This window comes from Lissotriton helveticus, chromosome 8 (genome assembly GCF_964261635.1).
Source record: "Lissotriton helveticus chromosome 8, aLisHel1.1, whole genome shotgun sequence".
Classification (NCBI taxonomy): Eukaryota; Metazoa; Chordata; class Amphibia; order Caudata; family Salamandridae; genus Lissotriton; species Lissotriton helveticus.
This window is the reverse complement of record NC_136069.1, coordinates 1,545,357,915-1,545,383,105: the sequence shown is the minus strand read 5'-3', so window position 1 is coordinate 1,545,383,105 and position 25,191 is coordinate 1,545,357,915. Positions and strand designations below refer to the sequence as shown.

The following is a 25,191-nucleotide window of genomic DNA, read 5'->3' as shown; positions in this document are numbered from 1 at the left end:
TGCTGATATGTTGCTGCATGTTGAGATTGGTGTCAAGTGTTATGCCTAAAGATTTTGCTGAGTCCACGATGGTGGGTTGGACATTGAGTGCAGTTAGGTGTTTAAGCCAAATTTGAGTGGTAGAGATCTTCGCGGGAGGAGAGATAAGAAGGAACTCTGTTTTCAGCGCATTGAGTTTGAGATGATTATCGGCAAGCCAGGATTGGGTGCTTCTGATCGTTGAGTTCAGGAGCAAAATGTCATTGGGGGATTGTAATTTGAGATATAGTTGGGTATCATCGGCGTACATGTGAAAGTGTACATTGGATGCTTGTAACAAGGTGGTGAGAGGTTCCATAACTAGGTTGAACAAAGTTGGGGAAAGGGAGGAACCTTGGGGGACGCCTAATGAAACAGGTATTGGCGAGGACATCAGGTTGTTGCTCTTGAATTTCTGCGACCTGTTGTGTAGAAAGGAAGTGAACCACTTGAGAACAGTCCCAGATAGACCCATTCTTGTGTTTAATAGTTCGAGTAAATTCTCATGTTTGACGGTGTCGAATGCTGAAGAGAGATCAAGAAGGATGAGGAGGCAGGTATCGTTTTGATCTAGGATTTGAAGGGCGTCGTCAATTATGTGGGTCATAGCAGTTTCTGTACTGTGTCCTGCTCGGAAGCCTGATTGATGAGGGTTGAGGAGATCAAACTGATCAATGTGTTTAGTCAATTGTAGTTGTGCGCATTTTTCCAACAATTTGGCGAGAGTGGGGATATTGGTAATGGGACAGTAGTTGTTTAAATCAGAGGGGTCGGCTGTAGGTTTCTTTAGTAAAGGTGTGACTTGTCCAACTTTGAGGGAGTCAGGGATGGTTCCTTGTTGAAGTGAGCTGTTGATAATTTTAGTCCAAAGTGGGAGGAGCAAAGGGGTAAAGTCTTTTACAGCGTTAGCAGGAAGGGGGTCCGTGAGGTGATTGGATGGTTTCAAGGTGCTGAGCAGTTTGCCAATTTCTTCTTCAGAGTAGGTGACAAAGGATGACCATGTAGCATTGTTTTTTGGTTCAGTGGGTGCTATGCAGTGAGCTTTGGAGTAGAGGCTTGCGTCAATGAGGAGATCGCTCTTTATGTTGTCAGTTTTTTGGATAAAGAAAGCGGAGAAGTCTTCACAGGAGGGAGCCTCGCGCAGAGTGCTGAGTGGCTGGGGTTGTTCCTTGGATTGTGTTCTGATTAGCTCAAACAGTTTTCTCGGACGGTTTTTAGCTTGGTCGAGCTGGAGGCTGAAGAAATCTGTTTTTGAGCGTTTAATTTTCCTGAAGTAGGCGTTTCTCTTTTTCTTCAGTGTTTTTAGGTGCAGTGCAGATGGAGCTGATCTCCAGGTGCGCTCTGCCATTTGCATGGCTCGTCTATCCTCATTGAGACTCCCGTCGTACCATGGATTGGAGATTTTAGTGGAGACTCTTTTTAGTTGCATAGGTGCAGCCTCATTAATTATTGAGGTCATCGCGTTGAGATAGTGGTCAGTCAAGGATTGATCGTCCGTAGTGCCGGTAGGGGGAAGTAGGAGATTGCAGCTGTTAGGGGGTAAAGAGTTTGGGTTGAGTTTTTTAAGGTCTCTTTTCCAGATTTTGGGCCTGGAGGATTGAGCCGTGTTAAATTTGACTTTTTCATTGATGAAGAATGTGACAATATGATGATCTGACCAGTCACAGGGTTGGATAGATTCGAGTTGGATAGAGTCTTCTTTGGAGATGATAAGGTCGAGGATAGAGCCTTTCTCATGGGTCGGGCTGTTGCATATTTGGGTGAGGTCAAGGGCATTGAGGAAATTTTTAAAACTATTTACCACCGCGTCATTGTGATCGTTCCAGTGGAGGTTGAAGTCACCGAGGTATATTTGGGTGAGCTGCCGTCCGGAATTGGTTGAGATCATATCCATGATTTGTTGGGAGAAGGTGGGGTTGTCCCCGGGTGGGTGGTAAATGCCGTGAAGAGAGCATATCGGTTTGCCCTCACTGATAATATCGAGGCAGATGTATTCACAGGAAGTTGGGGAGGGTAGGGAGGGGGAAGTGACTTTCAGAACAGAGAGGTTGTTCCTGTAAATGCATGCGATTCCACCACCTATTTTGCCGGACCTGTCAAGTCTAATGATGTGGTAGTTTGGAGGAACCAGAATGTCCATTATAGGTGTAGAAGATTCGGTTAGCCAGGTTTCAGTCATGATGATTAGGTCAAGGTCCAGTGTTAAGATGAGATCAGCGATGTCGGAGGAGTGTCTAGAGGCCGATCTGCAGTTGAGGAGAGTGCATTTGAGACGGGGTGTGTCGAGGGAGGTAGAGGGTTCCAGAGAGAGGGGGACTTTTCTAAGGTTATTAGGGATGGAGATTCTGTTGTTTAGTGTGGGGGGTCTAAGGGGATTTGAGTGTATCGTGGGAATGGCGAGATGTGTGGTGGATGTGTGGTATAGGGGAGCTGGGTCATAGGAGCGGAGGAGGGTGAGAGTGTCGAGGTTCGAAAGAGTGTTGCGTGGGCGACAGGGGCGGTTGTTGCGATTGCTGACAGGGATTGAAGTCCAGAGAGGGGAGTGTTGAGTGAGAGAGTCATCCGGAAGGGTGGGGGACATGTTGGGGCGGTTGTTGCGATTGCGAACAGGGATTGAAGTCCGGTTTGTGGAGAGTTGAATGTGGGAATCATCCGGAAGGGTGTGGGACCTGTTGGGAGGGGAGGTGGTGGTGGGCGAGGGGTGTTTGTTGTGATTGCGAACAGGGATTGAAGTCCAGTGTGGGGAGTGTTGAATGTGGGAATCATCCGGAAGGGTGGGGGACCTGTTGGGAGGGGAGGTGGTGGTGGGTGAGGGGTGTTTGGGGTGTGTGAAGAGTAGTTCTTTGATGATGTGAATGTCTTCTTTGACCTGGAGGAGGGTGGCCATAATCATGTCCAGCGTGGGATAGGTGTTGGTGGTGGGGAGTGGGTGAGTCAGGGGTGAGTGACTGGCCAGTGAATTGGCGTGCGGGTGGGGGGTGGGCTGGTGTTCGTGCAGGGCTCCGTGGAGGGGGCCCCGAGGAGAGAGGGTTTGGGAGGGAGGGGTGTGTTAGAAGTAGGGAGGAGGTTGGTGGTATAGGTGAGGACCTTGGTGGTAGGCGGAGAGAGCAGGGTGGAGGATGAGTGTATGTTAGTGGTGGTGGGGGTGCAGGTAGGGTAATGGGGGCTGAGAATGGGGGGGGGAAATGGGGTTGGAGATGGTCCTGTTGTGGGGAGGAGGTGTTAAATTTAGAAAGGTGGCGTGTTCTGCGTGATTAGTTAGAGGGTGGTAGTGGGGACTGAGAATGGGGGGATAAAGGGTGGAATTTGTCGTTGTGTGCGTCGGACTGTTGCTGAACTAGGTTAGACGGGTTGTGGGTGGGAGCTGTGATGTCAGGGGTGAAAGGAGTGGACGTGGTATGAGTGAAGGTCCGAGGGTAGGTAGGGGGGGTGGGGGTCCGGATGGTGTATGAGGGGGAGAGATCTGTGTCTGTGATTGCGGGGTGTGTGGTACCTTCAGCTGGTGGGTGATTGACTAGGGTGCTGGGGGTAGAGGTGAGGTGCGTGTCGTTCTGGTGCTGAACTAGCTTGGAAGGGTTGTGAGTGGGAGCTGTGAGGTCAGGGGTGGTAGGACTGGAGGTGATAAGAGTGGAGGTCCGAGGATTGGAGAGGTGCTCTTTGAAGGTGGGAAACAGGTTGTCTAGTAGTTCCAGGTTCCTGTCTCTGGATTGCAATAGAACAATCCTGTTGTTGTAGATAGTAATGGTGGCTCTGCCTGGGAAGAGTTGGGATGGTGTGATGGATAGTGTTAGGCCATGCGCTGATTTCCTGGAGGTGGAGACGGTGAGTAAGGTGAGGAACGCTTTTCTCCATTGAGCTCTGCGTATGGTGTGGAAGATGATATCGGTGTTCAGGGATCCATTGACCGGTGAGAAGTAGGAGTCGGCAAAGGGGGTTTCGGGGTGGGACCTCAGGCAGTTGTGTTTGAAGCGTTTAGCTGCTTTTTTGGTGAGTACTGGTGGGTAGTTGATTTAATATGTGTGCTTGCCGACGGGATCCATGGCGGTATAGGTAGGTGCGGGAGGGTGAACAATAATGATATATAGGAATAAAATACAAATGTAAACAAGTTACATGGATCAATAAAATACAAATGTAAACAAGTTACATGGATCAATAGTGACACTAGTGAGCACAGCATATGAGGTAGCAATCGGTGCATTACAGGAGAATAAAAGTGAAATGAGTGCAGGTTATAAAAAATGTACAAAAAAACAAGTAAAATATATGAGGTAGCAATCCGTGCATTACAGGAGCATAAAAAGTGAAATAAGTGCAGGTTATAAAAAATGTACAAAAAACAAGTAGAAGTAAAATACTGCAATAAAAGGCAGACACTCTATCACAAGAAGGTGTAGATACAAGGCTATGTAAAGTGCGCGGTAGTTGATATTAGTCTAAAAAGGCCAGTTCTTAGGGTATGAACAAATAGTGAAAAATGACTAGTCCATGATGGCCGCCAATGAGAAAGACCAGTCTAAAATGGCCGCCAAATAGGAGAGATAGAGACAGTAGTCCTCTGTTTGTTGTTGTTGCTTTGAGAGCAGGGAAGGGCAGTTTCACATTCTATTTGAGTAAGCCCAGTTCCTAGCTTGCTGGGAGGGAGTCTTATCTCTATTTTGGTGGACCTATGTGGAGGAGTTATGTCGAGGAGCCTTCTGGGCCTCTGGAGGTACAGGAGGAGATTTATAGTTTCAGTTAATGACCTCTGCCATTTTGAACAAAGGAGGTCTAAAAATGTGAGCAGGCGAGTGATGTGAATTAAATACCTTTTAGATATTTTCTGCTCAGTCGGTCCCTTAATGTTGACAGTGAAGTTTTGCAGACATCGCGTTTTGCAAACATCGAGGGTCTAAGCAAAATGTGAACTGTGAAAGATGCGGTGAGCATCAACTTCTGTCAGGTTGCATGCTAGTCCCCATGCACGTCCGGGGAGCCTCGATCCCCTCCAGCGTCTATAAGTCCGCAGGTCTGCTCCCAGGGTCCCGGAAGCAGCAGGGGGGACCGCAGTGAGTCTCCTTGCACGTCCGGAGAACCTCGATGATCCCCGCCAGCGTCTGTATGTCCGCAGGTCTGCTCCCAGGGTCCCGGCAGCAGCAGGGGGGGGACCGCAGGGAGTCACATCCGCCGAGGGATCCTCGCTGTTGCCCGCAAGGCGGCCAGAGCTCCTGAGCTGCAGCCCCTCCCGCCTCGATAGGCGATCTTGTGTGTCTCCTGCTTGCCTCGCCGTTTGCCTCGGGGCTCCACTCCAGCAGTTCCCTGGGCAGCGGCGCAACACTCCCGCTTGCAACCAGCTCCCGCAGTCCGATGCAGATGGGGGCAAGCTCCAGTCGACCCCTCAGAGCCTGACGACACCTCTGCGATGGGCGCTGCAGGAGTCCGGGCCAGAATCCGACCCCCACAGCCGGCGCCGGTACCGGACGCCTCCGATGCCAAAGCAGCTCCCTCACAGTCCCTCACAGCGGGCACCTGTCGTTCATAGGCGCCGCCAGTTCCCAGCGGGCTCCCGGCAAACAGGGAATCCGTCCCGGGCTCCGCCGATGTCCAGGGGCTGCCCGGAGTCCGGACAAGGAGGGGGGTGTCTCTGTCCTCTCCTGCGACGGTCCCAGCCTGCGATCAGGGACCCCCTGAAGGCTCCAGTCAGCGCCACAGCAGGCTCCAGGCAGCCAAACGTCCGTCCCAGGCTCCTCCGGTGGCCAGGGGCAGCCCGGTGTCCGGCAAAGGCGGGGGCGATTCGGTCCTCTCCCGCGCCGATCACAGCCTCCGTGGAGATGGTGGACCCTCAGATGCTCCAGCCACCGCCAGCCAGGTATGGGTGATGAAAATAATATTCCAGTTACTTGAGGTAGTTACGTTACAGTTGCGTAGCTCAAGATGCCCGGTATGCTGGGTGCTAACAGGGATTAAATCCAGAATTGGAATCCCAAGCACTCGGAGCTCTGACCAAGAGCTCCTACCCGGCGGCCATCTTGAACGTTTGGTATCTCCCACCTTGGAGATACTTATAGGATCCCAGGCCCCAAATCCCTGCCGTTTTGCAATCTCTCTCAGCCACGTCCATTTCCAAAAGGGTGTTTTGTTTCCCTTGTGATCTTGTGGTACCAACCAAGTGTCTTCATGGCCCTGTCCCAAACTGTCAGTGCGACCAGTGTTGCCGGCGGTAGCATCTGGGACAATCTCCCTCCATACAGATAGTGTAGGTGCATTCTACGTTCTAACAGAGTACGTTCATGCCTGAATGGCTGGTGGCTCTGCGGGGCATAAATCCACTTATGAATTTTTATCAGGTGTGCTGCTCAGTAGTATCCTTCTATGTCCGGATGTATGAGCCGATCTATTATATTGGGTATGCTGTAATGTTTTGAGAATATTCTCGGGTATCCCGCCCCCCCGGCCCAGGGCAGGGTCCTCAAGCCCCATAGACCTTGGTAAATTCTGTCCGGGGAACCAGATAATATGTGTTCTGAAGCACATACAGTAGTTTGGGGTGCATGATCACTTTAAATGGGCTTCCCGTCCCATCAGAGAGAGGTAGGCCTCTCCACCTGGCAACGTTGTCCTCAAAGTCTGACAACCCCCTCCATACATTATGACTAAAACAGAGCTCTTTTTGTGATGTAAAAAAAATCCCACGGTATTTAAAACTATCTTCAGCCTACAGAAGCCCTTGCGGTGGTGGCAGTGTCTCATGTCCTGCGAAGTGTAAAGAACGAGTGGGCCCCCTACTCCCCCCATAGCTGGAAGAGCATTTGAATAGTGTGTACGGAGTCTGTTATGTATAGAAGTATATATCATCAGCGTATAACAACAGTTTTTCTTCCATCCCATCATCCTCTACGATTCGGAACCCCACCAACTCCAGGATGCTGCCTCACCGTGCATGCCAGAGGAGCACTGGGAGGGCTTTAAGCCCACTGTAATCTAACAATAGGTCTCACAACAGACCACCCATGTGCTGTCTAGTAGGCAAGACCTAAAAAATGTTATACTGATGCACCTCTATTGGGGCTCATCCTTAAAGACTAACATGCTTTTTGTTCCAAATGACTGATATTGCAGCAAACACAATATTCTGCACTAGACCACTGAATTGCCTTCAGTGTCTTGCTTATGATGTACGGGATCTCCTGACTATGGTAACAGCAGCACGTAGAACTCATATGGATCAGGTTATTATTTGGCCTACAAAAAATACTCAACAATAAAAAAAAAGTTGGGAGTAACAGCAACAAAAACACACAAAATGTTGGGAGTAACAGCAACAAAAACACACAAATTCTAGCAACACTATTTCTGCAGGGAAGGATTTGGGATGTTAATCTGATGGACTCAAAAATGAATACTCACACTGCAGGTAATGTTATTATCAGAACAATGATTAAAGACCGCAGACACACCCATAGAACCACTCTTAGACTCTTTGAATACTATTTTTCTGTCACCAGAATTAAATTCACAATCCTTATTCTGACCCACATGTCCATCTGTGTCATCTCACTAGGCCAGATGAATTTGTACATACACTCATCAATTTAATGTATCAATCCTCTTACCTATTTTTGTAGAAGTGCACTGTCAGCATAACTTCCCTAAATAGTTGACCCAAAGGCTTGTAAAAAATTACCGCATGAGCTTTAGGGAGAAGAGCATGAGACAAAAAAGCATACATCTTTAATGTCCCAGTCTAGTCTTTACCTGTAAGGCTACTGACCACCTGCCCACCTCTTCAACTGTCTTGGTACAGTTCCTTCTTTGGATTCCATGGCTTCTCACTGCCCTCACTCTAAAGGTACTGCCCTACCCACTGGTGGAAATTAGAGGTTTAACCAGTGTTTACCCCAGTAGCTTTGATTTGATAGAGATGGGCCGTGTTGATTGCTGCTGCAAGATCCACCTGGAACTAATTAAGAGATCTGTCAAAATGTTGTATATTTATTTAGTTATTATTTGTTGCACATCATCACTTGCTGATTTAATGGCTCTAAAAACAGCTATAGCTGAAGACACTCTTAGGAGATCACAAATGCTTTAAGAGCTTGTGTAAAAGCTAGATTCAGGGCTCTGATGATCAGAGAAAGTGAATTCCAAAGCTTAGGAGTCAAATACCTGAAGGAGCGTCCTCCGTTGTGTCCCTTTGTTCACAGTAGGTAAGCTTAGGAGTCAAATACCTGAAGGAGCGTCCTCCGTTGTGCCCTTTGTTCACATTGGGTAAGCTTAGGAGTCAAATACCTGAAGGAGCGTCCTCCGTTGTGCCCCTTGTTCATATGGGGTAAGCTTAGGAGTCAAATACCTGAAGGAGCGTCCTCCGTTGTGCCCTTTGTTCACATTGGGTAAGCTTAGGAGTCAAATACCTGAAGGAGCGTCCTCCGTTGTGCCCCTTGTTCACATGGGGTAAGAATAGGAGTCAAATACCCGAAGGAGCGTCCTCCGTTGTGCCCCTTGTTCACACGGGGTAAGCTTAGGAGTCAAATACCTGCAGGAGCGTCCTCCATTGTGCCCCTTGTTCACATGGGGTAAGCTTGGGAGTCAAATACCTGAAGGAGCGTCCTCCGTTGTGCCCCTTGTTCACATGGGGTAAGCTTAGGAGTCAAATACCTGAAGGAGCGTCCTCCGTTGTGCCCCTTGTTCACATGGGGTAGGCTTAGGAGTCAAATACCTGCAAGAGACGTCCTCCATTGTGCTCCTTGTACACGTGGGGTAGGCTTAGGAATCAAATACCTGAAAGAGACGTCCTCCATTGTGCTCCTTGTACACGTGGGGTAAGCGTAGGAGTCAAATACCTGAAAGAGACGTCCTCCAATGTGCCCCTTGTTCACATAGGGTACCGCAAGCAGGTCCTAGAAGTACAGTATGTGTTAGGTACGCTGCCAGCAATGAACGAGGGTCTGCCAATGTTAAAGTAAGTAGGAAAGAAACACACTTAATGGACTGGGATATTTTCTGTAGATCCTTTGTCAAGCCATACCTACTTTTCTCTGTTGGACATTGAAAGTAAGTGAAGTTATCATGAATTATGCTGTGTATTTAAATAGATAGCATAGACCTGTAACTTACGCATACACACCTTTTCTTTCTCTTGCAGTCGCCTGACGAGTACTATCTCATCTGGATAACGGCAGATCTCATTTCATTCACTGTCATCTTGGGAATTTTCATCCTGCAGAAGTAAGTATTGTAACTGCATTCGCTTTCCTGAGGAATGGCCTTTTATTCAGCTTGGTGACTTCGTGAAAAGGCGGTGGTACCTGCCGACTCTTTTTGAATTTCTGTTAAATATAGATGGGTAGCTGTGACTATAGCATAATAAATCGTGGAGTATTCAGCTACTCAGGATAGAAAGTCAACAGAAAAATTCCTATTGAAAGACTGGTTCTAACACAGTATACACCCCTGCTACCTGTAAGGGCAATTATGGTGTTACTCCAAACAATAGCTCACCACTAACTCCAAAAACAATATACTAGGGCACTCCAACAATTTGTTTAAATAACACTGTCTGCGGATAAATAACCAAAAATGTCAGTCTATAAGTCAAGTTCATGCGATATATTTTCATTGTCTTTGTTTTATGTACACACTTCCAACCAAGTACATGATCGTCAGCTGACGCTTGTGACTACACACTGTATTTCTTATTCCTCCAACCACAGCACATGAAGTAAAACGATATAGGTGCCAGAATATGAGTTTCTCGAATAGATCTCTCCTGTGGTCAATTCAACTGTTGAATTCTTTCTAATAGCAAATGTAGTCATTCTCATCTGTTTATTATCAATATTTACAAGCTCACAATGAAGTGGCATAGCTATTCAGGCATGGGTGACACTGGCATAGAGGGCCCAGATAATCCCTGTCCTGTCCATCGCAAAATGAAATGTGGGCCAAAACATCTAATGTCGCCCATGACGGAATAGACCACAGTAGAGATCACCTAAAAGAAACTCGTACTCTGGCACCTATATTGTCCTACTTCATATATTGTATTTAAAGGAATACGAATACAGTTTGTAGTCACACACCTTGAAAAAGTCCTATTGTGGACGAAACACGTGACGGCTGAGGATCATGTACTTGGTTGGAAGCGAGTAAACACAATCAAGATGACCAAAATATATCATATGACCTTAAACCTATGGATTTACTTTTTTGGTTATTTATCCACAAGCAGTGTTATATAAACAAATTTAGGATTTTTTGAATTTCTTCTTAAGTAATACAAATGAGAAATTACACCAAACATGCAGGCTATTGGGGCATTGTTTATGAAATTAGCTGAGAAAATGCAAGTTCTGTAAATGGAGATATTTAGCCCACTCTTCACATGTGTTTCAAACTTTGTCCATAGAACCCAGATTTTTTACATCAAGAATGCATTGGCAGATGGAAGTGGATGATTGCGCGCACCACACTTCAGTTGTGTTTGGAGACACCATGGTCCACAGGCAAGGATAGCTTTGTGCGCAAAATATAAGGATTTAATCTCAGCATGCGGTTACACATAGAGCCAGTAAAAGGAGATCAGAGTGGTGGCAGTGATGAGACATTCATTACCAAAGGATAATCTTGAAAGCCAACATAGAAGATATGAACAACTCCACCTAGGTTCCCATCATAAGTAGCAGCCTGAGGAACATTTTCATGTCGGAGAAATTCACCATGTTCCTGAACTAGCTAGACAAATATAGGTGACCTGGTCACCTTCCCAACCCCCAAATATATTGCCCCCTGGGTCAGACCCCGCACCCCTCCTAGCTACGCCACAAACTAATACGTATGTGACTTACCCTGCTGATCTCTCACTGCAAAAGATGAAGAAAAAGAGAGAGAATTGTTGTAATAGTCTTCGTTAGACAAGAAATTAGAATTTCATGAGCAAGTACATAGGAAGATACTTCGCAATTGTAATTTTTTTTTGCATCATGTTGATCGGTCAATTTACCCCATACTTTTTATTCAGTACAGTATAACTTTACTGGAAGCTTTTTTCCAAGTTTTGTTCGAGGTATAAGATAGGTTTTCTCAATTTTAAAAGATAAAATTGATTTAGTGATCTTTTCCGAATGTCTGATACCACATCACTCTAATGGGCTACCCGATCAATCCTCTGTTCCCCAGTGTTTCGGCTTCCCCTCTACGCCAACCATCTTAAAGAACTGTTCTTGGCTTCAGTAGGTCCACGCATGTGGGGCAACAGTACTCTGGCACCTATATTGTCCTACTTCATATATTGCATTTAAAGGAATAAGAATACAGTTTGTAGTCACACACCTTGAAAAAGTCCTATTGTGGACGAAAAATGTGTCGGCTGATGATCATGTACTTGGTTGGAAGCGAGTAAACACAATCAAGATGACCAAAATATATCACATGCGTTGAAATTATGGATTTACTTTTTTGGTTATTTATCCACAAGCAGTGTTATATAAACAAATTGTTAGAGTGCTCCAGTTTATTGTTTTAGGATTTTTTGAATTTCTTCTTAAGTAATACAAATGGGCCATATATGGGCCATAGTATGACTCTATTAAAAAAACATGTTTCGAAATCAGGACCAGATCTCCGAATCCACCAGATAAAATCTGGTAGTAAGGCATTAAGGAGTGGAATACTCTCCCTTTCTGGTTGAGTACAGACTTGAATCATCTGTAATTCGGCAAGTTGATGATAACTTGTCTTTTCAGTAAGTGAGATTTAGCTAACTTTGTGTTCTGTTTGTGACTGCTCTTTATTTCTTTAGTGCCAAGAAACCTTTGTGGACATGCTTTCTAAAATAACATTTTATGTAACATAGAAATCAGTGCTTTAAATGGGGAAAAAATAGTGCAGGTACTCATTTAAAAGTGGCAAGTGGGTGGGTCTAGGGGTGTGGCCAGAGGCAAGACATGACATTCTTATTGACTTCTATACTAGTTGTAGCACATAGCAAAACACATGAGAAATGGGTTCTGTGAACAAAATAGGCTAAATCGTTACACAAGACAAAAGACAGACACAGTGATGCTTAAATATTTCCTTGTTTTGTAATATTTACAGCTTGAAAACTGTTATTTGCTGTTACTTGGCACAATACTATATATTTTCGAGCATGCATACACCCTCAGAAAGAAACAAGCAGATGTGCACACACAAAGCATTCCACACATTTCCTTTAATATTACCCCAATAATGTCTTGATTTCCTCCCTCTTTTCTATCACACAAACACGCACAGGTAAACAGACAAACAAACGCAGACTGGCACACAAAAGAATCGGGTGGGATTAAAGCCATTATATACTTCTTACCTCCCATGGCCTTCTTAATTGCGCTGTCTCTGGGCTGCATCGATTCCTTGCAGCACAGCATGATGGTGAACACCCGGATATCATGCAAATAAGCCCCCGCTCAATAATTCAGCGGGGGCTTGGCTCTGGGCTACAGAAGTGTTTTGACTGTCATAGACAGGTTACCAGCCCTAGCAGCCAATGCGCCTATTCTTTCATGAGTACAAGTACTCTCCTCGGCAGTAGAGAAGTGTCGGTACTCAGAGTGATAAAAATAAGAAGTGTCGGTACTCAGAGTGATAAAATAATAAGGGCCGGTACTCAGAGTGATAAAAATAAGAAGTGCCGTCACTCAATAACCTGTGAGTACCGGCCCATTTAAAGCACCGATAAAAATGGATGCTTTGTACAATTCAGCACAAGCCTTGTTAGACTATCGGAGCCAGCCAACTTCCTCCCGCCCTAAAGCCACACGTGCAGACTCTCCGAGCTTCCATTACATTTTGTGCTATGGGATTTTTTCATGATTCTCATCAGAAGGACTCTTATTGCTAGAGCCGTCAAGTAAGCCCTAGCTACTCCCCTAAGGCCCGCCTTCCTCTGGCGCGTCTACTTGAACAGGCACGCGCCTGCCACTATTGAGAAAACCTTCCTTGGGGAGGAGCCTGTAATTACACGAGTCTCAAGACATGGCAGACACGCGTCTACAGCTGTTGGGAACAATGCCACTTTGATTTGATTAAAGCCTCGAATGAAAGAAAATTATGTAGGCAGAGCTTGGAAAATTATTCCTGGCGCAGTTAACGAGTCATTTAAGAATAGCAAATGTGCTGTAAAATTAGCACGTTTCCAGTGTGCTATAAGGCCCTTCTGTAAGGCAGCTGTTAACCAAAAATAACATCTCAGTAGAGGTTCATCTAGCAGAGTGTGGAGATACATGCTGGAAAAAGAGAAACATGAACAAAATATTTTAGTAACATAGATGTTTGAGTTGACTGAAAATAGGAAGCAAAATCAGAATTTTGGGGTGCCACACCACCCACCCACCCACCCTTAATTTGGATTCTGGGAGACCCTGTTGATCTGAAAGGGTAGTGTCTATCCTCACAGTGGTGAAAGCTTAAGATGTCAACTTCACCTCGTTATGACACTAAAAAAAAAAGCAAACATAAGGTTATGCTTGGGTTTGCTTGTTTTGTGCATGCTCACATGTACCCAGTAGCACAGAGACAGCTCTGCAGGAGGGAAGGTGCTGTAGATTAGAGCGCACCAATAGCCCCTGCAGTCAGTGGAAGAGAAGAAACATATGATGGTCTATGGTCAGCATATTATGCCACATAATTAGTTTAATAAGTTAATAGACATACCAGGGTGTTATGCAAAGCAATGCCTGCTTTGCAGCAGAGAACACAAGAAGCTGCAGGAGCTGGTGCGGAACTGACCACTACTCGTCATTAAAGAGACAAAAAACCTACATTCATAAAGTGAGCTTTGATCTTGCATTATTATTAGCGCAGCCTGGAATGCTACAATATAGACCCTGAAATCCATTTAAAATGTGGACATCCTGACCCTCACCCCGACAAAAGTTATGGAGGCACAAAACTGGACAATGGAGCAACTATCACGTTGTAGAGAGCTATTTTTTATTCTATGATCAAGAATTTTTTTTACATTACTACAATATTTTGTTTGGCATACACATGCAGAAGATGACGCTGTAAACATGTGCTTGTCACTACATCACATATATATATATATATATATATATATATATATATATATATATATATATGTATATATATATACACACACACAAGCACCAGTTTCGTTACAGATGCACACATTCATTTCTGTTAGGCACGGGGAGATTAAGTGATTTGCCCAGAATCACAGGATGTTGAGCGTCGTTGCCGAGACTTGAACCCGGTTCCCCAGCTTCGAGGTCGACCGCTCTAGCCGTAAGGCAACATCCTCTCCCCAATATATGGCACAGAAACAGCGTCTTGATCTGTGCTATATGCTTAATGCTTTTTCAGGGGGCACGGTAGATGTCATGATGATACAGGAGCATGTGTGTGCCATCATCTCTTGTTTTGTTGGTACTCTGCAGTGCTTGTTGGGAAATCTCAGATTCAGCCCCACTGACTAAGCTGCCCCTGGTGGACTCATCAGCATTGCATGAGACCAGACTTTAGTAGGCCTATAGTAAGGTGACTATATTTAATATTCCAAAAGCAGCAGGAGTGCTATAATGCCTGCCACACATCAGCAACATTGTACAGAAAATGGCACAGAAATAGCATCTCCCAGGTGTGTAGAGAACATTGGACCATCTTCAAGGACAGGATTTGTGTTACAGAAGTTGAAAGACTGCAGGGGTATGTCTCTGGACCATCCCTTAGATGGCAGAAGATTGCTTGTTGAAGAACCATATTCACACTATCAACACTTCACAGCAGAGGTTATCTGTTAAACCTTGAAAGGTTGTGCTATGGCTTGACATCAATTCTGCTAGATCCTCGGTTGACGTTATGTCTTTTCTTTAGACAGACTTAATTTCGTCTCTCCTTGTTGGCTCTTCCCCTATCCTCTCTTTCTCACCTTCCCTGTCCCCTCCACGCTCCATTTTTGCCCTCCATGTTCTCTAAATGTTTCCCCTTGAGACCTAGCTATTTGGCCAAAGCCCGATGGAGCTACCTGATAGCTATAGAGGAGATGGGTTTTGGGTCTTCCCCTTCGACCGTCACCTACCCAGCCAGACTTTGGGCAGACTTTCCTTAGTCTTTCTGCTGTATCTCCCTCCCACCCCTTTACCCTGACCCCCTTCCCCTCTACTCTTCCCTTATCTCGTTTTCTATGTTCTTGTAATTGTTTGTCTAGCAACTTATGTAAATTGGAACTGATGTCATCGTGTAATTTTGTGGAACCTCTTGTAAAGCGCTCTGATACCTCCGGGTCTAGCCAGCGCTATATAACACTCTTAAAATAAAATAAATAAATAAATTAAGGCCCACTCTAACACAGTGAAGTTTATTTACTTGCTCCACGAGAGTCTAACAAAGGAGCTTACAGGACACTGCTTTGATGGCTTACTGCATATATTTCATCATTTTCGGCAGCCGCCTTCGTATTGGGACCTCAATGCTGTTTTGCTGATTCTTTGCTAAAGTTGCCTTTGAAATTAAACTTCTAATCTGAAATCAGAGCTGGTTGGGACTCCTAGGCAACTTGAGGCGCTTTTGTGTTTCGAAGCATGTTGGTGTATAAAATATTTTTTTTGTAGGCTCATCCAGAGGTGCTGTTAAGAACCAGCAGATAATTAAACTCCTCTTGTTGCTCGTGACACTCCTTTTATTGATTGTTCCACTCCTCTGTTGTTCGCCACACACCTCCGTTGAGTCCCCCCACACATGTCTTGAGTGTCATGCATCACTATTTAGTGCCTCCCTCCTCTGTTGCCTGTCCTACTACTCGGTTGGGTGCTATACTCCTCTGTGAAGTGCCAGCCAATCTGTTGCGTGTCATACTCCTCTGTTGATTACCCCCCACCTCTTAGGTGCCATACTCCTCAGTTGAGTATCCATGCTCCTCTGTTGAGTGGAGTACTCTTCTTTTGATCGCCAAACTCCTCTATTCAGTGTCCTCCTCCTCCCACTCTGTTGATTGCTACATACTTCTGTTGAGTGTCATGCTCCTCTGTTGATTGCCACCAACCGCTGTTGATTTCCCTCCACCTCTTAGGTGCCAGACTCCTCAGTTGAGCTTCCATGCTCCTCTGTTAAGTGGAGTACTCCTCTGTTGAGCACCAAGCTCCTCTATTGTGGGTCCTCCCACTCTGTTGATTGCTACCTACTTCGGTTGAGTGTCATACTCATCTGGTTGTTGCCCTAGTTCCCTGTTAAGTGGCCACGGCTCTGTTTAGGTTCATATTGATCTGTTGATTGTCACAGCCCTTTGTTGAGTGCCATTCTTCTATGTTGCATGCCAGGCTCCGCTGTTGATTGCATACCTTGATTGTGCCGCTGCTCCCTTTCCTGCTTGATTGCCACAGTCTTGTGTTGTCTCACTTCCCTTGCAGGTGCATTTATCTGTTGATTGCTGCACTTCTCTGTTGAATGCCACACCCATTTGTGGACTGCAACATTCCTTTGTTGATTGCCACAATCCTTAGTTGACTGAAACTTTCCTTTGCTGAAACTTGGTCCTTTCTGTCAATGATTGAGGCAGTAATCAATCTAGCATTACCATTGTTCAAATATTCTTTCTGCTCGGCTACGCACAAATCCATATGCATGTGACGTCACTTGCAGAAACACTTTAAAAATGTCTTTGAATATTTTTTTTTGTGAGCCTGAAATTTCTGCTATGTTGTTGTTAATATGTTACAAAATTGATCTCTTGCTGTAACCATGTGTTTTGCTTGGACTGTTAAATGGTTTAGCTCTGTATCTGATGTTAATGCACACCCCACAATCTGCTAGCACTTTCTTTCCTAGATGAGAGCATTTTTCAAGAAAGCTGAATTCCCAGTAGCACCAGCAAAAATTGTTGTATGCTTGTCTTAATGTCTGACTTTAGGTTGAAACCTAAAAGTCAATATCACTTGTCTAAACAGTATATGTGGATCATGAAAGAAATTATACAGATCATTCATAGTGAAGAAGAAGATAGGAGGCAGCTAGTTTAGTATCCAAAAGAAAAGCCACCTGAAGCCTCCAAGGAGGTGAAGAAAAGCAGAACAAGTGGTGAGATGTTTTGCTGGTTGAAGAAGAAGATACACGAGGCAGCACCCATCATATCCTGCCTCATAATATCTCCAGGGGAGATTTATGTTTAGAGAGTGATCACTGACCATGATCTACAAAGATGGGGTGCAAAAGATCCCTGTACAGTACTCCCAAAATGTCATTCCATCCTTGTCAAAGGAAACTAACTTGTGTGATAGTTAGAGCCTTTGTTTGTTATATTTATTCACTGATGGAACGCTATGATGTCATCGCACTTATTTCTCATGTCTTTTGCTGGTCGGAGGGAGGTACTGAATGTGATGATCTTTTTGCCTTCTTGATGTGTGTCTTTACCTGATTGCTCTGACTGGTGCACATGTTCCTCCTCTTTGTCTCTCTGCTGCATTCTGGCATCTCACAGCTATCACTTGATCAGGTAAATCTGTTAACCCTCTCCACCTCCTCTTCTTCTCTCCGTTCCACCCTTCTCCCTTTCTCGCTCACTCTCTTCCATCCTCACAGACGGGATCTTGCTATTGAGGGCTCCGAAACCATATTTGCGACTGCCTAAAGGAAAGAATTGTGTATCTACCAACATGATCCAGTAGGAGCTGGGTGCCTAGCTGGATAGCTGAAGATGCCAATTGTGATAACCATTCAGTAGTCCACTCATAGTCTGTGTGTTCCCATTAAGGGGAACTGCCTAGGAATCCATCCATTGATGTCAACTGAACTTGAGGGGTTTCAGGTTTGGAGCTCTGCGACACCAGCCGCAAACGAGTGTTTACTCCTGGCAGGAGTAAACACTTTATTCAAAGAAGGGTTATCTTAAGGCTTGCATTCTACTACTAATACTCTTTAAACATGAAACCGAGAAAAAGCAAAATGTATAAAAAAAAACTCTTATAAATTAACCCCACTGTTATGTAGTTAGTAGTCTGAATTGTGGGAACCTTGTTACTTAAACTACGTAACATGAGCTAAGTTTCAAGTACATATGAGTTTGCTTGGAGTCCACTTTGTGGTCAGTAATTCAGCTGATGCCAAGATTATCTCGTGGCATTTTGAAGTACTAGCAGTGGAGCCCCCAATATTCAAAAACTATTTCCAAAACAATTCCCAAAGTTCCAGTGAAGTTCCCAGACCACTTTGATGATCAAATCCAAAGGTATCACCTCTTTATAGTATTGGTTTAGAATGTATTTTCTCACAATCCAGTGCCTTCACTGATGGCATTAAGGTCCCCACCTGTGGAAAACAGAGAAATTGTGTTTGCAGTTGTACATATATGCAACTCTACAGAAGATACCAATGTAGATGAGCTAATGTTACAGATAAGTAACTTTTCTTCCACCGCAAGGAATTTTCCAAGCAGTGGTAGCTGGTGACCTTTAAAAGTGGTTGGGCGTAATCCTTGTTTCATATTCCAGTGAGCTTCTTCTTGAAGGGTTCCCTCACACTTTCAGGGCCGGCCTGGAATAGTGGGCACTGGGCATTTGCCCATTAGTCCGCTTGGGTGGGGGCTGGTTTTGGACCCCTGGGGGGCCGGTTTTGGACCCCTGGGGGGCCGTCTTTGTTACCGGGGGTCAGCAATATCGCCCCCGGTAATAAATTCAGCCGATAACAGCCCTCGCAAACTGCTCGGCTGCATTCCCCCTCACCCCGGGGGGGGGGGGGGGGGAGGGGCAGCTGAGCAGTTTGCCAGGGCCGGTTTCTCTTCCCAGCCCTGCACAATTTCTTGCACTAAGGGCCTCATTTACAAAAAAAGGGAAGCCATCCTGTACACAAACAATCCATGGAGGCCTTGTCCTCATTCAAAGTGTGCTGCAGAACACAGAACACATTGAAAGAGGAAACAACTAGAAGAAATGAAAACACTTCTCCTTGTTATGCCAGCTCTGGGTAGGCGTAAGGTTTTGGTGCTGCTCCAGGTTTCTGTGACTTTGTAAATATGGGGCAGTGTCAAAATCCATGTTACCACAACGCCCATCGAACGCCTCCTTAACACAGAGTACGGCATTCAGCGCTTTGGTTGCCTTGTCTTACTCGATATCGATGATATCATGCAAAGCCACAGAGGGTGACTTTGCGTCACCTCAGAGATATGATTGAGAGGTCTGCGCCACAAGCGCATCTAAAAAATTAACTCTCCAGCGGGGCAGGCCTCTTGTAAACAACCCCCTAAGTTTACTGTCTCACTATGACTCCCTTAGTCTCCTTGTCTCACTGATGTACACACACTTTCTTCTGTGACTCATTCAGTCTCACTCATTCTGAATTACTCCATCTTACTAAGCCACACACACACAGTAACACTCAGTTACACTCACTGTCGTTCTCCCTCACTCACATTCATTCTCACATATACTCGTCCTCACGGTCACTCATTCTGACTCACTTTGACTTATTCCTTTACTGACTCTCCCTCACAGTAACTCACACACATAGTCACACAAACATGTTCACAGTGCTGAAATGGTGCATGCACCTTCATGCATCTGTGTCAGAAATCAAACAATGCCACTAGCTGCATCAGTTTGTTCCTGGACTCGCAGCGGTTCTCCATTTTTTGTTTATTGTACCAAGAGTGATTAATTATTCAGTCTTAATACAATAAAAATGGACCGTAAATAAGGAGGGTGTAGTGTAGCTGTGGAGCCCATAACGGAGAGCCACCACTGGTCCAGGGACACCTATTCATCAAACCAATCCATCCACACAATTATCCATGATTTCACTTATCTGCCCCCATTTGTCTATCCTTTCAATCATCAATCCATCCTTTTGCTTATCCATCTATCCTTTCCTTCCATCTGTCCATCCTTTCACTCCATCCATCCATCCATCCATCATCCTCCTTTGCCTTTTTCATCCATCCACCCTTTCACTCAGCCATCCGTACACCCATCCATCCACTTTTGTCCCATCCATCCATAATCCATCCATCCTTTCATCCATCAACTCATTCGGACATCCCTCGATTTACCCATTCACTCAGACATTTGTCCTTTCACTCACTCATTCATCTATTCATCCATCAATTCATCCTTTCACTTATCCATCCTTTTATCCAGACATCCATCTACCCTGAATTTCACTCATCCATCCATTGTTTTACGCATCCATCTTTACATACATCCTTTCACTCATCCATCCTTTCACTCGTCCATCCTTTCCTCCATCCATATTTTTACTCCATTCATTCATCCACTCTTCCACCCTTTCACACTTCCACTCATCCACCCATCCATTAATTCTTCCATCCATCCATCTGGGTATTTACGGCCGTTATAAGGAGCACTCTGTGTGCTCCACTCCATAATGTTTTTTCAAAGTGAAACCAAATGCAGTACTAAACATGTGTTACTGCCAGGAGAGCAGCCCCCTACATCCCTCCTACAGCCTATTCTTCTCCTACAGTCTGCCTCTCTGTGATAATCAACAAATTGTTGCCACCCACTCCCTCCGTGTCGTCATGTACCTGCCCCACAACCAGCCATTGAGGTGCATGGAGTTTTGTAAGTCCTCCCAGGGCCACTGTGCATACCCTCCAAAAGCAACCTGATCCATGCCATTCTAATTCAGCACTCCCTCTCATGTGATGTCACTGCTGTAGCTTGTGCCTGCAGGTCAAAGTAAACCTCACCGGGCTGGCGCTTGCGCGGTAGGACTTCTGCTAAATTCACCCAACAGATCCATCACAACTCCTGTTCTCGCCTGTTCCCCAAGGGTGGGAGGGCAATGCTCCTTTTGCCCATGAACAGCAGTTGCCCCTGCTTCCAACAGCATCCAGAGGTTGGGCCTCAGGGTAGCATTTGTAGAGATGGGAACTGACACGGGAAGAGCTTTTGAAGAATGTCTTGACCAACTTCAATGTCAACTTTGAGTTGAAGAAAAGGCAATAGCCCTCTTAGAACATATGCCAGCCATTGTGTTTGCATCACTATTCTTGTGACACAACTATGAGGAGGCTGGTGAGCCTTCTGATAGTGGAACTTGCTGCACTTAATCAGAATACTTTGCAACACCTTGTTGAAGATATGTCTGAAAACAATTCAACTGTTTGTTGATTTTTAGAATATGTCAATGTTTCCTGGGGTACAGGGTAAGTTGATATGTTGGGGTGTTTACTGAACCTTAAAGCCTAAAATGGGTGGTTCCTCTAACCACAGTCAGTAGTTGATGACTTGTCTGAAAAAACATAATTTCACCTGTTTGGTGATTTTTAGAATTTGTGGATGGCTCTGGGAGTCTAGGATAAGTCGTGCCAGAGTTATGTGACTTGTGTCTTCAGTGTCTTTCTGTTGTGTGGGGAGGACGTATACGACTCGTCGTCCTCTCCAATACCAAGAAGAGCTCATTATTTCTTAATGGGGTGTGCTCTAAGTAAACTCCCATACATATGTGCTTCTTCTGCATCGCTTTCTGCTGGTGACTTATGGTGAAATGTCTAGATCTGGCACTTCTGGATTTTTGGTAATAGGTGGCACTTTTTAAAGAAATGTTGTCCTTCTCAACGCCTGGTGGGTGATGATAATACAGGGCTCTATATCTGATTTGTTTCGCTTCACCTTGAACGAGTGCAGCTCATTCAGGCTGAGAGGTTTCATTGCCCTGCATCTCATGGGTGAAGCAAAACTTAGTTCTTGTATGCATTTGCTTACTTATTTAATAGGCGGTTTTGTGTAACACTGTGCTTTCTTTTTCAGTCACTACCGCAAGCGGTAAGTGTAACAGAAACTGTAGGTGGGGATACTGGGATGAGTTGGGGTCAATTCGCTGATGGTGAGAATAGTTCAGTATTCTTCATGAGAATCCATGGGTACAAGAATTTCAGTCAAAAGCGAGCCAGAAGAGTCCTGTTCTCAGGGTACTCCTGTAATTGAGCTCTGCCCTCAGGCTTTGGGCTTCTTGATTCACAGTCTGGGACCTTGAAGTTGCAAGTTCATGTCTTTTTGTTTGACCAAAATAAACACTCTTTGGGAAAGTAGGTGTGTGAATGCATGAAGCAAAGTCAAGTTAGGCATGAAATATGGTGTGCATCCTTGAAGGTTTGTTAGGCCTTTACCCCAAAAGGCCTTAGGGAAGACGCAGACTATTTTAAAATATATCCTAATGTTTACTTGGAGCCATTTTAGCACTTTAAAGGTTGCCTTTATGTGGTTGTCCTCAAATCCATACAAAAGGGGATGATGGATGCTTGATTCCGGTCTGGGAAAGACACGGCTTGGTAGTTCGGACTGGACTGTTCCCATGAGGCACAGGGTCAGAGCTGATTTGCATATAGCCAGTGTCTAACCCAGGGTGGTGTGGAGTGCAAAAAACGATAGATTTAGGCCCAGATCCTTGTACTGGGGTGAATGTATGACATTGTTCTACATTCTGTCCATCAACTGTGTTTTTTGCAATTTTCACCCCGAGTGGGCTGGGGATGCTCAGACGTGAGTCCCAGGCTCTCCACACCACTGGAGTCAAGCTATCCAGGCTGATGAAGGCTGATAGCCAGAAACCGGTCCTTGGATGCTTGATTCCGGTCTGGGAAAGACATGGCTTGGTAGTTCGGACTGGACTGTTCCCATGAGGCACAGGGTCAGAGCTGATTTGCATATAGCCAGTGTCTAACCCAGGGTGGTGTGGAGTGCAAAAAAACGATGGATTTAGGCCCAGATCCTTGTACTGGGGTGAATGTATGACATTGTTCTACATTCTGTCCATCAACTGTGTTTTTTGCAATTGTCCTCAAATCCAGCAAAAGTTTTGATAGGAGATTTGGAGAATTTTTTGAAGAAGAGTTCCAGAATGATGCCCTTGACCATTGTGTTGACTTGAGACAAGGAGTGTTCCACGTCGAAAGGGACTCTGTGGTTCCTCCCTTTCACGTGCAAAGGCGGTGTTGTACCTAAGCTGGAAGAGTACTCATAGAGTTTATCCTTGATTTTGGTTCCAGTCTGGGTCATAGTTTTATTCAGTTCAAACATAGTGAAATGCTCCTTCATCCAGTAGGATGTATGCCTGGCCAGAAAGTTGCATTGGCCTGGACCAGTTTATTGAGAACCCTAGAATATGCTGTATTGCATTAGTCCGGCCATTGAGGGAGCAGATCTCTCAGTATCTCTGTGCTGTTTTTTCACTGCATTAACAAGGTCTTCCTGAGCAGTTTTTATGCCATCACTGTGTTGACGTTGGGGTGAAGGATTGATTACAATTAGAGACCATTCCAATGCTTGGTGTGTCTCACAGAGGGTGAGTTCACTTGGATGGCAATGAGCTTCTTCTTGAACTGGGAGTAGTAGGCCCTGGGCGGTATCCTGTATCTGACAGTAGATGTATATAAAGCCCCATCGAGATTATGATGCCCCAGCAGTATTAAGATTAGTTTGTAGCCATAGCCAGTTTCCAAATGTTAATCATCATGTGTTTCAATCAGTGAAAACGCATGAGGTCACAGGCATGTATGATCCTGCAGTCCCCTATTTGTCTACATAGGTGACCCCGGTGGGATTTGATGGTTTACACTAATGAGGACTTGCATGGTTAGGTAACTGTGGGAAGGGATTAAGGCCTCTGGATCTTTGCATGTTTCCTGGTTGATGCTGAATACAGATGATTTTATACTTACTCTTTGCTTGAGGGACCGAGGGGAAGGCGCTGATCCGTTCAACCACTCTTCCAGAATCAGCATCTATCTGTGTACCTGAGTAGGTACTACTTCGAGATCCGCTGCATTGTTCGCAGCAAAGTTCCCAAAGGAAATGAGCAGCTAGTTGGTTTTGGTTCAAGAAAATAAGGCGGTCTAAAGGTACAAGCTGTTACCAGTGGTGGCTGGCATCTATGGGGAGGGGGCGCAAAAAATAATATTTAAAAAACGTACTTGAAGACGAACATGACATCCTCCGCACCGGACATCTTCTTCCTTCAGCAGCCCGGCCACCAGGAAACTCCCTTGACCAATCCTGGTGCTGCTGTCATGTAGCATGAGAGGAGCACCCTAATTGGAGGGAGCAGCCTCACTCTGTGCTCCACAGTGCTCTAGAGGCCTGCACTTGCTCTTACCCAGCTGTCTTTAGACTGCTGGGTTAGAGATGTTTAAAGTGTGCATGTGTGGCTGGCCAAAAAGACATGCGCACTTTAATAAGTCACTCAGCAGGCCCCCGCCTGGCGCTCTGTTAGGGACGGGGGATGACAAATAAAAGGATAATTAATTACCATTTTTTTCATCTCTGGGACTTTGGGGCTAATCTAAGTGGGGCAACGCTCTTCAGCTCCGACGGAGGAGCCGCCAGTGGCTGCTACCCATAGAAATGTGTGTTAAGTATTAAAGCACCACAAAACAACATTAAAGGCAGAAAAACAAACTGAAAAAAAGAATACGCAAAATTACCCTCACTGAACTACAGTTAGTCTGTATGTAGTACTAAAAATTGCCACTAAATGCCTCTCTTGCACCAAAAAATAAAACAAGAAAAAATGACTAGCAAACTATTCTGCTTCACAGAGGCCGAGATGTCAGGGGAAGAGTCATTTACGTCCCAGGCTGGTACATGCTAATGCTTTTCATATTGCTCAGGTGGCTGGATAAAGTCTAACACTACCTTACAGTTGGAGAATATTTAACAGTCCATGCCACAGTTCAGGAGTATAAGCATGCGCACTGGGAAACAGCCATATCAGCCACTTAAACGCTTAGACCAAAAATTGCCTGCAAGACCAGTCCCATTAAAACAAAAAAAACAAACCTACACTAGCTCTAGACAGCTGTTGTGCAGTGTTGGTAGGGTCCTTGTTTGCATCAAGCGTTTGAGGTAGGAGGGACTAGCATACACTCTGCCAGGTAGGGGCTGCTCTAGTAGCCGCAAACAGTGCACAAGTGACAGGCCATCGATACCTGCAGGATCACCCTGAATCCTGCCCCCTGAAAGGCCTTAGAGTCCCCCACATGGTAGGGAGGCTGACTGTAAATGCCCAAACTCTGAGAAGCCTTGAAGGTGCACCCTAAAAGTCTGCTGAGACTCCTGCAGAGTGCCACGTAGCCTTGGCGTGAAGGGCCGTTCTTGTTACTCTAGTGACCCTATTCCAGCGCGTGCCCTAATGCAGAGTTACAACTTGTAACTTTAAGAGAGCTTTTTTGGCTACTTGGGCGCG

General features: G+C 45.4%; 1 protein-coding gene across 1 annotated transcript in view; it reads left to right on the top strand.

Moving 5' to 3' along the window:
• GDPD5 (glycerophosphodiester phosphodiesterase domain containing 5) overlaps nucleotides 1-25,191 on the top strand; it is a 931,881-nt gene that overhangs the window by 887,785 nt on the left and 18,905 nt on the right. Inside the window, exon 14 of the mRNA XM_078658536.1 lies at nucleotides 9,140-9,222. Coding sequence (XP_078514662.1) covers nucleotides 9,140-9,222 — 83 coding nt within the window. The remainder of the gene's footprint in view (nucleotides 1-9,139; nucleotides 9,223-25,191) is intronic.